General features: G+C 45.3%; 1 protein-coding gene across 1 annotated transcript in view; it reads left to right on the top strand.

The window, feature by feature from the left end:
- HHAT (hedgehog acyltransferase) overlaps positions 1–14974 on the top strand; it is a 257631-nt gene that overhangs the window by 90385 nt on the left and 152272 nt on the right. The window contains exon 8 of the mRNA XM_040985615.1: positions 2430–2580. Within this exon, the coding sequence (XP_040841549.1) occupies positions 2430–2580 (151 nt within the window). The remainder of the gene's footprint in view (positions 1–2429; positions 2581–14974) is intronic.

The raw sequence follows: 14974 nt of genomic DNA on the forward strand, positions 1-14974 counted from the left end.
AAGAAAATACCACATGGCAAACGGGAAGGACAGATGAGTTGGCAGTGAGGCTGGCTGTGGGCTCCTGAGGGCTGGATCCCAGCTGACTTCTAGGCTGTTTCTTTTTGTCCATAAGCAGGGCTTCCAACAGTCACAAAATTGGCATGTTCTTGTTGGACAAATGAATGCCAAGGCCCCTCCCCCCAAAACATGAATTTACAGATTTTTGTGGTGGTCGGCGTTAGATTAAAGTCAGAACTCTTTTGTGAATTGAGAAAATCTTATAAATACAACCCCTGGAAAGGAAATTTTAAGTACTGAAAAAATAGTCAGGTTTTGTATTTTTGAACATAATGAAAGTGAGTTCAAATAATTTACATTCTTGTGCTGCCTTCCTCACTGTTGCAAGTCTAAAAGATCCTTAGAGTATCTCCTGAATATTTGACTAAATGTTATAAGGAAAAGAGTAGTTTTTAAGGCCAAGGGGAAAGAGAATAAGGCATTAATCTTCCATAGAGATAATGAAAATTAATGGCAAAAAACAGTAACTAAACCCAGGGGTGCAAACACAATAGAAAAAAGTAACACTGAAGTATTAATGCATTAGAAATCATTATGTATCTTTTTTTTCTATAAGCTTGTGAGTCAATTACTAAAATTTAATGGGGAAATTTGAATCTTTTGCAACTTATCCACAGGAAATATGTAGGCAAGCAGAACGCTAGTTATGTATGAATAAAGGTGGAATTCTTATTTTCTCCATCCTTACTGGGTTAAAGAAAAACCTTCAAATACCTTGCTTTGTTAGCCTCAACAATAGTGTGACATTAACACCTACACAAAATCAATCGTTTTCTCCAGTTTGGTTCTACACCAAGTTACTAACAAATGATGAAGCTTTTGTACAATTGATGACTCAAAATATAGACAGAATTATGATTTTAATGCCTATGCCTCAGATATGACAATTTACAAAAATCATGTCAAAAGTAAAGGCACTACTTAAGACAGAAAGTATTTCATTGTCCTGACTTGGCATCCTGCTAATAGGGAAAAGATACTTCTGATGCATCAAGTAGATGAGAGAGAGCTGGTGCAGGATGACCTAAACCATGGCTGATCTTTCACGGGTCACCTGATCCCTGCAGTTCTCCAGGTCAGTCGTGTTCAGCGCAGGAAACCTTGTCCTCGTTGGTCAGCCACCTGGCTTCTGTGCCACCATTACTGGTTCCTGGATTCTCTCAGTGGAACCTGGCAGTTCAGTCTAGGCTAGTTCAGAGCTCCATTCAGTGCCCTGTCAACCAGTAGAACTGACTGGTTCACTACTCAAAGAAGTCCTTCTCACAAAGGCTTTTAGGATGACATCACACATAGGAGGGTACTTTACAATGTGCATGGAAAATGGAATGAAAAGAGAAGTGTATTTTGGTGCAAAGAATGTCTGATGTACATGCAGTTTTTTGAAGTAATACTCATTTTCATGTGCGTTTTAAAGACCCCTTATATATCTGTTGATTGATGTGTGTGGTTTTACATACATATCTGTGCACATACACATTTGCACACACATACATTAGCTTTTTGGCTCTTGACTTTTTGGCTCTGAACAGACAAATCTAAAAACACTGAATATTTACAGCTAGCTCTTCTGGCAGGTATGACCATGGTCTGGTTTCCAAAGCCTAATCACAGAAGAGCACCCCGTGACTGGCTTCTTTACTCAGCACTAGCATGAGTTGAGATTGAATTCCCTTTTACGGTGGAGTCATAGTGCATTGTATGGATATGCCCATTGTATTTATTCATCTGTTGGTTTGGGATGGTTTCCTTGTTTCAGTGTTAGGAGTAACACTGCTGTTGACATGTGGGTAAAGGTTTCTGTGTTGCCATATTTTCATTCTTGAGAATGTATCGAAAAGTGGGATTTCTGGGTCCTGCAGTAACTCCATGGTATCCATTTGAAGAATCACCACTCTATTTTCCAAAGTAGCTGGCCTGCCAGACGTTGCTACCTGCTGTTTCTGGTGGCTCCACCTTGCCCACATTTTCATCAACACTTGCTGATGTGACTTTTTGACATCAGCCACTGTAGTTGGTGTGAGCTGGTAGGGTTTAAAATGATTTGGGAAAGATTTTCTATTCCAAATAATTGTAAAGTGCAGTGTACATTTTTAGGTCTTCTCTTTGCTATTAACTATACAGGCATGGCTACCAAGAGTTCTTATTTCCCATCACAATGGTAAAGGAAGTTTTACTCTTTCTTAACCTAAAGGTTTTGTTGGTATAAGCCATGTGAGATACTATCCTTAATGTGGGAGTTGAGGGGGAGTTGTGGAGGAGGGTTGGGTAGAAAGCAGGGTGTGTGATAAGAGCTCCTGGGGTGTCACATCCCTTCCAGGAGACTGCTTGGCTTCTTATCAGTGTGTCTTAACAGGTGCCTTTGCTTTCAGGAGGACTGGCCTTGGCCCATGTGCTCTTCTTCTATGTGAAGTACCTGGTCCTTTTTGGTGTTCCAGCTCTGCTCATGCGCCTGGATGGACTCACACCACCACCCCTGCCCCGCTGTGTGAGCACCATGTTCAGTTTCACGGGGATGTGGAGGTCAGTCACTTAAAGAGGCTTCCTTTCTGAGGTGTCTGGTGGGAGGAGCTCTGTCCAGGCTGGCTTCACAGAACTGGCCATCCTCCTTCCTCTGCCCTGCACTGGAACTGTGATGCTCTAAGCTGACATAGGTATGGCAAAATATGTGTGCTGTACTCCTCAAAGTTACCACCAGGCTATAAGGAGAGATGAGGCAAGCATGGTTCTTGGCAAATTGGTGTAGTGGTGTGCAAATGGTCACATGCAAAGTGGTTTCATACCAACTCAGGAATGATCCATATATTAATCATTTTAACTACTTTCTATTTTCCTTGGAAATGACATCTGTACAGTTGAGACTGTTTAAAAATGTACCTTCAAGATAATAACACAGGTCAGTGTGGTCACTTACTCTCAGATTAGGGTCACTTTACTAAATCCAAGCTTCAGTTTTCCTATCTCTTCTCTCATGGAGGTATATTACTACTCATGTAATACCTGCATTGTGACAATAATGTTATTAATGATAACTACACCTGTCTCCACTGGCAATGACCGACACATAACAGCTGTTGATGAATGCTAGCTTTACCCTACATGTTCGTGTGCATACAGAGATGCATTTTTGTTGGTCTTATTACTCTTGATTTTGTCTCATGCACTTATGATTGGCCTACAATATTTGTTTCATCCCTACCCATCCTGATAGTTGTTTATGAACAGACTAGCTTGCTGCTGTGTTTTTTCAATCACTCCTGGTATGTGATGGGCAGCAGGATTGCTTTTATGACTATAGGCATTGTACGTTATAGTTACAATATAATTGTACGAGACTCAGGGCTGGTCTTGATGCAACAGTGGAGGTTAGTGCTCTGTTACAATTTTGTACTCTAGTAACAAGTTGAGTTTTGCCTCATCAGAAAGTCCAAATCACAAATTGGAAACATAAATGTTTATTTTCATATACTTAAAATCGGAGGGAGGGAGGGAACGAGAACACACTTCTCGCCATTGGTTCACCTTTCAAGTACCAATCACAACTGGAGCTTGATCAGGCCAATGGAGCCAGGAGGCCTATCCAGGTCTCTCATCTGGGTGACAAAAACCCAAGAACTTGGGTCATTTTCTGCTGCCTCCTAGGGGCATTAGAAAAAAGATGGATCCTAAGTATGGACTAGCAAGCCTCTCATCAGGCACTCTGATGTGAGTGTAGCTTTCCCAGATGATTTAATGTGCTGTGCCACAAGGGCCACCCATAAAACTGTTGGAGCTTTAAAAAGGTGTTATAGGGCCTGGTATGGTGGCCTAGCCTAGCGGCTAAAGTCCTCTCCTTGCACGTGCCTGAATCCCATATGGGCACTGATTCTAATCACGACAGCTCCACCTCCCATCCAGCTCCCTGCTTGTGGCCTGGGAAAGCAGTCGAGGATGACCCAAACCCTTGGGACCCTGCACCCTCATGGGAGACCTGGAGAAAGTTCCTGGCTCCTGGCTTCAGAGTGGCACAGCACCAGCTGTTGTAAGCACTTGGGGAATGAATCATTGGACATAAGATCTTCCTCTCTGTATGTCTGACTTTGCAAGAAAAATAAATCTTTAAAAAAAAGTTTTAAAGGTGATATAACTACAGAGATACTTTCAGATTTCAACACATTGAAGATTTTGGATTTTTCTTGTTAGGAATGCTTTCCCAGTAAAGTCTATATCAATAATCCCAAATCTGAAAACAGCAAGATCTGAGACACTTCTGACCCATGTGTTTTGGATTAAGGGATACTTAGCCTGCTCCTCTTTTGTTTCTTGCTAGGCTTGCTCTACTCAGAATTTTGTGACTCATTTGACTCAGTCTTATATTTCATCCCTGTGGACAGAAGACCTTAGACATAGGTAGGGAAGAAGTCTGAGAATATTGCTCTATGTAACTAATGTTACATAAAGCAGGTGGGTAGCATCCGATCTCCTGATTTCTCCTGGTAAAAAAGATTAATTTATCTGAGATCCTTTAAACACATTTTATATTTGATCATCCTGGCTTCTGGGGTTAAACTTTTCAAAAGATTATTGCAGGGAGTGTCATGTAATTGCTTAGATCTAGCCTTAATTCCTTTCTCAAATATCCTGGGTTGCCCTGTTTGAATGACAGGCTTGGGAAGTGCTAGCGAAAGGGCCTTCTCTGACTAGACAAGGCCAAGGAGTAGTTGATATTTAACCCTGTCAGTGTTTGACCTTCTTGCAAAAGTAATTTTTCTGAATCGGTGGGTCAGGACCCAACATGATATGGGGCACATCACAAGGCTTTATGAACTTTGTACAGTTCCACTGCCGCCTCTGTGTGAACACTCCAACTAATGGATTTCTTGGGAAGCACATTTTTCTAGCTTATATCTGGAGTGTTAGTTGACTCAACTAAAAAACTATGATTCCCAGACAGGGATGTTATCTTGGCTTCAGGCTCCTTTTGCATTATACAAATCCATTGATTGTCACAAGAAAGCTTTTTATTTTCGAAAAACATTTATTGACTTATTTGTATGTCAGAATGACAGATCATCTGGTGAGCTACACAGATGGCCAAAATGCTGGTGTTGAGGCAGGCTGAAGCCACGAGATTCATCCAGGTCTCTCGCAACGGGTGGTATCAGGAACCCAAACACTTGGGTCGTCATCCTCTGTTTTTCCCAGGCCATTAGCAGGGGGCTGGCACAGTGCTCTGATGGGAAACCAGCATCACAGGTCAAGGCTTTATCCACTATGCCCAAGTGCTGGCCCCAAAAGCATTTTAGATAGTTGGCCATATTTCACACTCAGGCTGATCATCTTCATTTTGACTAGTTGAAACTTAAAGTTTTGGTCTAAGAAGACCCTTAGTTCTTTTTTTAAAAAGAATTTATTTTTTTTAATTGGAAAATCAGATATAGAGAGAAGGAGAGACAGAGAAGATCTTCCATCTGATGATTCACTTCCCAAATGACCATGACAGCTGAAGCTGCGCTGATCTGAAGCCAGAAACCCGGAGCCTTTTCTGGGTCTCCCATGTGGGTGTAGGATCCCAAGGCTTTGGATCATCCTTGACTGCTTTCCCAGGCCACAAGCAGGGAGTGGGATGGGATGTGGGGCCAGTGGGATTAGAACTGATGCTCATAAGGGATCCCAGCACGTGAAAGGTGAGGACTCAGCCACTAGGCTACTGCACTGGGCCCAGAAGACCCTTAGTTCTATATAAACCACGGAGGTAGAGGGTCTATACCTATTCAATTCCAGGCTGTCTTCTTCCTCCCAGTTAAGATCAAGATAAATGTGAGGAAGAGAGTAATACTGAAAAGCTAATTTAAGGAGGAAGTGCTGGGGTGTCTCCTTAGAAACAGGTGGTTTCCAAAGAAGACACGCATCAGGACATCTGTTGAAATAACAAAAGCGTCTTTCTGGAGGTGACCCACCTTAACTCCTTCAGCATGCATAGGTATAGGCTTTCCCCGGTCTTTCTATGTCATTGAAGCTTCTTGCAAGCTTCTCTAGTTTACTGTTTATGCTTAGCAGCACTTGGCTCTTTGTGCACCAAGCCGAATCTCGAGATGAAGAATTCTGGGTTATCGTGCACTCTTTGTGGCTTGGAAGTGGTTTGCAATTGAAAAGGAATAAGGATTGTGTCTCATCTCCTGTATGCTTGGGAGATGCTCCTTCATTGCTAGCAGGAGATCTTCCATGCTTCGTGCCCTGTTTCTAGTACACAAACATGACATGAGTCCAGGTTCCCATTTTTGAACTTTTTGTTGGAAGAAAGTGCGTGAATGGGAAAATACATTCTCAGTTGTGACAGTCTTGTCCACAACTTACTTTACATTCATATTTCTGAACCCTTTCCCGAGGCCTTGCCACAGACAGAAGATGGCTCCATCTGTCTGGATTTAAAGCCAAGAGGAATTTGATCCTGAGCAAGTGGAAAAGCTGGTGAAGCAAATGATTCTGCTGGGCCTTGACAACTGTTTGCGCAGGGACACAAAGTCCTGAGTGGGTGGACACAGAGGGAAGAGGCTCAGAAACAATCTTGGAAGATTGTGTAATGACTGCTCATACAGTAAGAACTGACGATAACAGATGAAGTTTTAGCCACTGTGTTGAGACACCTTACACCCCTTGAACACTCTACTGACTGTTTAACACTGACAGCAGCCTTGCAGCCAGCAGTGGCTGTAACAGTGACATCTGCATCGTACATCATAGAAAAGACAAAATTGGCCATCAGCAGAGAGATAATCTTCCCTCGCATGATATTTCAAATTGACCATGAACAATTGCTCTTCACCCACACGTTCTGAACTTGAGCATGAGAATGTGACATATTTGCTTATTTTCCCCTCTCCCAGCTCTTCTTGATGTAATTCCTCCTTAAATATTTGCAGGCATAATAAAGCCCTTAGGAGCATGTGTATGCCCACTGGGTTAATTTTTTTCCTGTGGTCATTAGAGGCCTGAGAAATTGAGAATGTTCTGTTTAATTTTTAGGTTTCATGTTTTAATTTAAGTGAGCTGAGACCAGTAATGAGCTTCTTTTGCCAAGAGTCATTAAAGATGACATTGCAAACCCAAGGTTCCAAATTAGAAATCTGGTCATGTTCCCCTGATTTGATTTCTAGCTATGAAAGCAAAGTGTGCAAAGGGATAGAATTTCTTATGGTGGCTCATGAGTTATTGGTCAATTTCAATTATCTCAGGAATCTTGCTCAGCTTGCCCTGTGCATTTCTTAAAATACAATGTTCTCAGGTCTTCACAAGCAAACTCATGCATCATTGCTTATCCCGGTGGGATCTCAGAGCAGTTGGAGGCTGCTGGACCTGAATATATGGGGTGTCATTTCTTTGGGGGAACAAGTTGCATTAGCTGTTAGGTCAACAACAGAAGAATTGAAGTCCCTGGGTGGCATGTTGGTCCAGGTCTGTGGTAGAAGATAAAGCCTACACTGTAAAGTGATGACTTGGGATTAATTCTAACTTTGAATCAGTTGTAGGGCAGGCTAGAAGGCACAGAGTTTGTGAAATATGATTTATATCTGTGTCATCAGGTGCACAGTGAAGACTGGGTAAACACCAAAGGTGGATCTGGTCCCTGATGGGCTGATGCAGGGAGTCAGGAGTACTGGTGAAATGGACTAAGCAAAGGCTCCGTCCAATTCTGTGCCAGAGACTCGATTCAGACAGACGGTTGTGAAGGTCACAGGCCCTGCCCTCTGAGGGGCTATGATCATGTTCCTTTGTTTCCTCATTTGCTAGATGAAGACTAGTTTTGTCACCAGAGGATGCCTGTCCACCTTCACTGTGTCGTCCTCAGCTGTCTTGAGTTGGGATGACCACTGGTATCCCAGTGTTGAATAGTCTCACTCTAATGACCCATGTCATCGAGCGGTAATTAACCTCTCCATGTTCAGTTCCTGGGAAAGCAAGTAGGGCTTGATTCACTGCTTTTACTCAGATCATGGCCTAAAGTCCTGAGTGCAAGTAATGTACTTTGGCTTTGCTTTGTTTCCCACGGTTCATGTTCCATAACTTTATATTGGTCTCTAATATGTGGTGTTGAGGAAGCAAAACCTTTAGGAGGTGGATGATACTGGGAGGTGATGAAGTCAGTGGGGACATGGTCCTTGAAAGGGATTAATGTCTTAGCACCTGGGTCATTTCCCATGAGAGTGATTTATTTTAAGAGTGTGTCTGGCCTATAAGTTTCTTTGCTTCTCACCTTATATAATCTTTCCCTTGTGCATCATTAATGCCAGCCACCATGTTGTGATGCAGCTAGAAGGCAGAGCCAAACAGATGAAGGAAACTCCTTCCTTAGTTCTGGGGCAGATTCTGGGAACTCCTGTACTTCCACTTTGAAGTCCACCTCCCCCAACCTCCTCTTTGTACTCTGCTTCAGGTTAGTTACAGCAACTGAAAATGGATGAATGTTATAGGCAGGCACCTGGAGTTGGTCAGGAGTCAGTTGAAAGATGTCAGAGGAAACTCACACCATTTCCTTGTTTTTAATTTCCCATAAAATAGTTTTGCAAATGAGTAGTTGCAGGATGAGGTAGTGGCAGTAGGGGTGAGCACATGTAGCAGATGGGGATATCTTTTAATTTACTTTAATTTAGTTTTTCATGATGTTTACATAGTTGATTTGGGTGGAAGGTTCGATGATTAGGGGAAAGTAGGTGAGACCATTGTTTCCACCTTTTCTTTTTCTTCCTCCTGTATCTGGGGAAGAGGGACAATAAGGTGGGAAGGCACATCAGGCCTCCCAGCCGCCTCAGTACCTGGGGATGGACAGTGGCCAACCAATGTCATCCTGGAGTCTCTGATGTAGTGTGCTCTGATCCGAGGGTTCTGCTCAAGTGGTTTTGATAGTTCTGAAATGTTGCCGATCTCTCAGATCCAAGACTGAGGAAATCCTTTCAGGGTCCATTGACTGAAATAGTCTTAGAGTCTGCATTTGTCTAGATATTTGCTGTCAAGCTTTGCTGCAGTAGATGACTGCTTTGTTCTGTAATCTTTCCTCTGCTATGGCACCAGATGTCCTCCTTAGGCACCAGTGAACTGCTATATCCTCCATGTGCATCTGGATTTGCTGTCCACTGCTCCATCTTTTCCACTAAAGATGTCCAGCTCTGACACATGCACTCCATTGTCAGACCACAGGTCCTGCCACTTTCCCCACGGTTGGAGATCTGAGTCCAGTGGTTTAGTTGGGGGGAACCCTCAGAGAAATCTTGTTTGAGGTGATCCCAGACCTGACTCTTGTGTGCTCCTGCCAGTACAGGGTCATGCTCATTCTGTCACCCATATCAGCCTACGTACACACTGGTAGTTGCAATTACTAGGTCAGAGCTATCTCCAGCCCCCTCTCTTATGTAAACCAATGGGTGCAGTGGCCCAGCCCAGTCCTGCCCACCACATACTCAGCCCACACGCACACCAGGGGGAACTGCAACCCAGTTAAAGTGATCCCCAATAACCCCTACTGGGTTGGCCCCTAGCACTGGTTCCTGTGCCTGCCAGCATGTACAGTGGACTCATCCAGACTGTTCCACATCTCCTTTACCTCTTGTATGCATCATTGGACATTGAAGCCTAGCTCAGCCCAACCAACTCTACCCCCCAGCCCATTCTCATGCCAGTGGGTGCCCCACCTGTAACTATGCCCATCCCAGTCCTGGTTCTCGTGTGTACCAGTGGGAGTTGCAGCCCATCATGGAGGTGCCCCTAGTTTCCCTACTGGACCCACTACCAGTCCTGGATCTTATACTCTCCAGGTGGTTCTGCAGTCCAGCTCTGCAGTCTAGCTCTTGTCCAAGCACTTGCCATCTAATGATGTGGCAAGTTCAACCAGCCTCCCCTTATTCTGGCTCTTGCCAGTACCCATGAATACAGTCAGCTAGCCCAGCCTGACTCTCCCCTAACCCAGTTCGCATGCAGGGCAACAGGTGTTGTAACCCTGCCCAGCCTGGTTTACCTCATCTCAGCTCTCACACTCACCAGCAGGAGCAATGACCCAACAGGGGAGTCCCCTGCAGCTCCTTTCCTGAGCTCACACTCACCCTACCCCCACCCTGGATTTCACATGTGCTGGTGGGTGCTGCATCCCAGTCTGGCATGGTCTTTGTCATCTCAGCATTTGTTGGGGGCTGCTGCTGCCCAGTCTAGCTATCCATCTCCCAGCCCCAGCCTAATGTGAACTGGCTGGTGTTGTGGCCTGACCTGGCCTGTATTGTACTTCATCCTGGTTCTCAGTTCTGCCAGTGGATGTAGGAACAGGCCCATACCTGACCCACATTTATGCCAGCAGATACTGTGACCTGGCCCAGTCTGGGCTGTTCCTTGTTTTTGTTCTTATGCTCAGCTTCAGAGACTGCCTAATGACAAGGAAGTTCCCCAAGCTCCTCTACCAGCTCCCCTCCCAGTGGCAGATCTTGTACACGCTGATGGGTCCTTGAACTAGCCTAACTTAGTCCACCTCCTGTACTGGCAGGAACAGTGATCTTGTCCAACTGGCCCACACCCATTCTGGTTCTTACTGTTGGGTGTTACAGCCAAGCACAACAGATGAAGATTTCGAAGTGGACATGTATGAGTCCCCAGAATCTGCCTCGGTACTAAGGAAGGAGGCATTGTACAGTTTCCAGATAGTAGATATGTAGGATTGCCTCACGTTTTTTTAAAAAAGATTTATTTTATTATTTTTATAGGAAAGGTGGATATACAGAGAGGAGAGACAGAGAGGAAGATCCTCCGTCCAATGATTCACTCCCCAAATGAGTGCAACGGTTGATGCTATGCTATGCCGATCCGAAGCCAGGAGCCTCTTCCAGGTCTCCCGCACGGGTGCAGGGTCCCAAAGCTCTGGGCCGTCCTCGACTACTTTCCCAGGCCACAAGCGGGGAGCTGGATGGGAAGAGGGGCCGCCGGGATTAGAACCGGTGCCACATGGGATCCCGGGTGTGCAAGGCGAGGACCCCAACTACTGCGCCACCGCGCCGGGCCCTGCCTCACGTTTTTATACTTCTGCCAGTCAATGCTTCTCTCTCACGATCGCCTCTCAGCAGGCTCTGAGAACATACTTTCCTTCTCTTGACATTCACATTTTAAATCCTTCTGCATTTGCCTCCAAGCATGAGCCTCCATAGATCAAAGAGAAAAGAAATAGTGAGTTGAGGCAAATTGTGTGAACCATCCTGACACCTTGCATCCTGGATTTATTTTCTCCCTGGGTGGAAGACTTCAGCTCCCAGTCTCCAAGAAGCTGCTAGATGAAAGACATACAGGGTAAGAAATAGTCCGAAACAAGAAGCACAGGGGCATGTGCAGGTGGTACGTGCTAGTCACCAGTCAACCAAGCAGTGACTGAGAGTGCAGATCTGGAGCCATGATTCCTGGGTTGGAAGGCTGGCTCCCCTGCTTGTTGGCTGGTGACCTCTGTCTGAATTTGCTTCTCCGAGAATGGAGATACTGCCATGGAACACAGATCTATGGTGTTCTGGGCCTACCATGCCAATGGTCACAGCCGTCAGGCTGTGAGGTGTCTGAGGGCAGCAGTAACTTTGCTCTTGTCTAATATTGCATCCCAGCAGCCTCCTCCCTGGCATCCTCTTCCATGTCCCAGGATTTAATGGAGTTCCAGCAAATCTACACTGACTGCATAGAGAACAATCTTGCTTGAAATGTTCATTGCCGTGTGCTTGGGTCTGGAGCTGGGCCATGTGTCCTGGAGCAGGCATTGACCTCGTTGTAGGTGTTTTGTAGCACCCTCTATTGACACTCTGTCCTCTCTGTCTCCCCGTTTTCCTCATTAAGTGTTAGAATGTCTGTGCCAGAATAATGTGTCTGCCCACAATGTTCCTGAGAATTTGCCTTTTTATGTATCTAGAGTGAGGCACAAGTAACTTCCTCATTTAGTTACTGTCATTATTTTATCAGACATTGTGCTGAGTCTTAAATCTTGGATGAAAAAGAAAGTTACAAAGTGGAGGGAAGAAAAGGGTTTTAGTTCAGGCTGGGATTTGGGACAGGTGTTTTGCGGCTGTTTCTGCTTGTGGATAGGAATTTTTCTGGGAGCAATCCTGAAAGAAGCAGCACTCATGTCTTACAGAGGAAGGGGGGGAATCCTGAACACCAGGCTGAGCATGAAGTCACTCTAAAACATGTGCTCAGAGCAGCCCAGGTGCTGATAATAACATGCCAAGAACAGCAGCAACAGTGCCCACATTCAGCTGGAGCTATCCTAAGTGCTCTTGCAGATCCAAATTTATTCATCTCTTACAAAACCCTATGCAATCAGTGTGACTGATAGTCCCACTTTACAAGGGATGGAACTGAGAGAGTGAGAGGTTAAGTGACTTTCCTTAAATCACGCAGCTGGTTATGTGTATGTGTGGAGGAGTCGGGGGGATCTTGGATTTGAACTGAAGAACGTGGTCCTAGCAGCTGTGCTCTGTGTCACCACCCATTTACCAGTCCTTGTAGTCGGATGGAGCCAAGGCACACATAGCCCTGCCTCCTGGTCTGGGGCATGAGGCTTGCACGCCAGGAACTGGGATCAGGAGCACTTGGGTGTGATGATGGTTCAGTTGCTGACTCCTCAGGTGGTTCTAGGGAGCAGGGTACAGCTGGGCAGAGCTTGGCCCCCATGCCCTCAGGGGCGTGTGGCATGGGCTTGTTTGATGTCATCTCCCTTATGCCATAGAAAGCAGTCCGGGCACAGCTGCCTGTGGAGGGGAAGGAGGGACTCCCTCTGGGGTTCCCATAGAAGCATGTCTGTGTCTCTCCTGCCAGAGTCTCCTGCTTCCATGGCCACCTTGATGGTTTTCTGCTTCTCCTCTGTTCTTGATCTCACTTCAGGATAACTCCCTTCCACCCTCTCAGTGTGCTCATCCTAATCCAGACCCTGCCTTCGGAATGGTGTTGCTTTCTAACCCATCTTGATTGGAAGAATTACATTCATAGTACAGCCTGCTAGTAAGTGTTTGTAGAATTTCTTTGTGTGGTGGGGATATCAGTCTTTCATTATGTAGTTTAATCTCATTCTTATCCTGTACAATTCTAGCCTTTGGTGATAACACTGAGCAAGTTCTTCAACACCCCATCTGAGGTTTATTCACTTTGATATAGGGCAGGCTGGGTCCATGGCTGTGGAAACAGTTTTTCTCTATGATCTTAAAACTCTATAGACTCCTCCTCATTGCCTCGCACCAGGCCTGCCACATAGGAGGGAATAATCAGTGACCCACCGCTTCCTCTGCTCCCTGAAGAAGAAAGACAGTTGTTGCCTTATGTATGAAGTGTGGGTTTAGCAGCTTATTTCCACTGGTGACCCTGCCATCCAAGCCTGCATTCATGGTGCCATAAAATGCCTTGCTTTGTCATATTCTTTATTTGCTCTGTTGAACTGAGACTGAGCCCAAACTCAGACCACATGAATGTAGACTCCGTGCCTCTCTGAAATATAAGTACATCCATTGTTTATGTTCAGTGACCTGGCACTGGGATCCAGGAAAGTGTTCCTGTGTTGGGCACAGAGCGGATATAGGTGGATCTGATGGGCGTAGTGGTAGACACGGCTTGGTTGGGGTCCACTCGTCCTGTCTTCCTGATGTAACCTCATCACTGCTCATACTGAGTGGGTGGAACTTTGCAGGTCCCAGCTGGGCCCTTGGCTAGGGTTTTTAGCAGTCATTTCTCTGCATTCCATACAGGACCATCTGGCTTTCTTCTTCTTTCTTTTTTTTTTTAAAGTAAATATTTATTTATTTGAAAGCTGGTCAGAGAGAGAGAGACAGAGATATTCTGTCCATTGATTCACTCTCCAAATGGCTCCATCAGCCAGAACTGAGCTGATCTGAATTTAGACGCTAGGAGCTTCTTCTAGGTCTCACACTAGGGTACAAGGGTCAAAACACTTGGGCCATCTTCTGTGGCTTTCCAGGCACATTAGCAGGGAGCTGGATGAGAAGTGAAGCAGCTGGACTCGAACTGACACCCATGTTGGTATGTTGGCACCACAGACAGCGGCTTTACTGGCTGTGTCACGGTGCCAGCTAGCTGGCTTTCTTCTTGCCATGGGGTTGCTTAGAGGAAGGCTCAGCAGTGCCTGTGAGGCCCTCTCCTGTGCTCTGCCTGACTATGTGTATTCTGATAAGGCTACCCTGTTCAGTAGAGTGTATCCTACTGAATACTGGACTGTTGGAGTCCTGACCAGGGAGTAAAGCCAGAATACCAGTGCTGAGGGATCAGGGCTACTTCTGCCTGTGTAACAGACTTCTCTCAAGATGGCATGCAGTCAGTTCAGGGGAAGGGAAACCAGAACATGGGTCTGAATCATTTCATTCTCTTCTCTCTTTCTTCCCTCTCTGAGAGGAAACCTGTGACTCTGCATTCATGATGAATATAACCTCAATGAGAAGTGATTCTAAATTTGTGAGAGGCTAGATAACCACCAGGAACCAAGAATTGCTGAGAAATAATCACATGGTTGGTTGATAAAAATTCCTTTTAGAGTTATTTATTCTTGTGAGGCATTGTTAAAGATTTAGATAGTATCATCATCACCAAGAAACGCAGGTACTGGAACTAGGATTGTGGTACAGCGGGTAAAGTTGCTGCCAGTGACATCAGCTTCCCTCACAGGGGCTGGTTCTGTCCCAGCTGCCTGGAACATCCGGTTGTCCTGCCTGGAGCTAACTGTTACTCAGCATGAGTGGCTACCTGCCCTGGCCTGTCATTCTCAGTTCTGCTCACTCATCTTAGGTTATCGTGGGGCAGCTCATACAGCTGGTCCATGGCTTGGGAACCTCCATGGTGCTGGTTTTCTAGAACCACAGGGTTCACTCTCTGGTTTCTTCTATCAGGTGAAGGACCACTCAGGGCTTCTATATTTTTTTGAAAATTT

The sequence above is a fragment of the Ochotona curzoniae genome, unplaced genomic scaffold (genome assembly GCF_017591425.1).
Source record: "Ochotona curzoniae isolate NIBS_2020 unplaced genomic scaffold, NIBS_Ocur_1.0 contig_430, whole genome shotgun sequence".
Lineage (NCBI taxonomy): Eukaryota > Metazoa > Chordata > Mammalia > Lagomorpha > Ochotonidae > Ochotona > Ochotona curzoniae.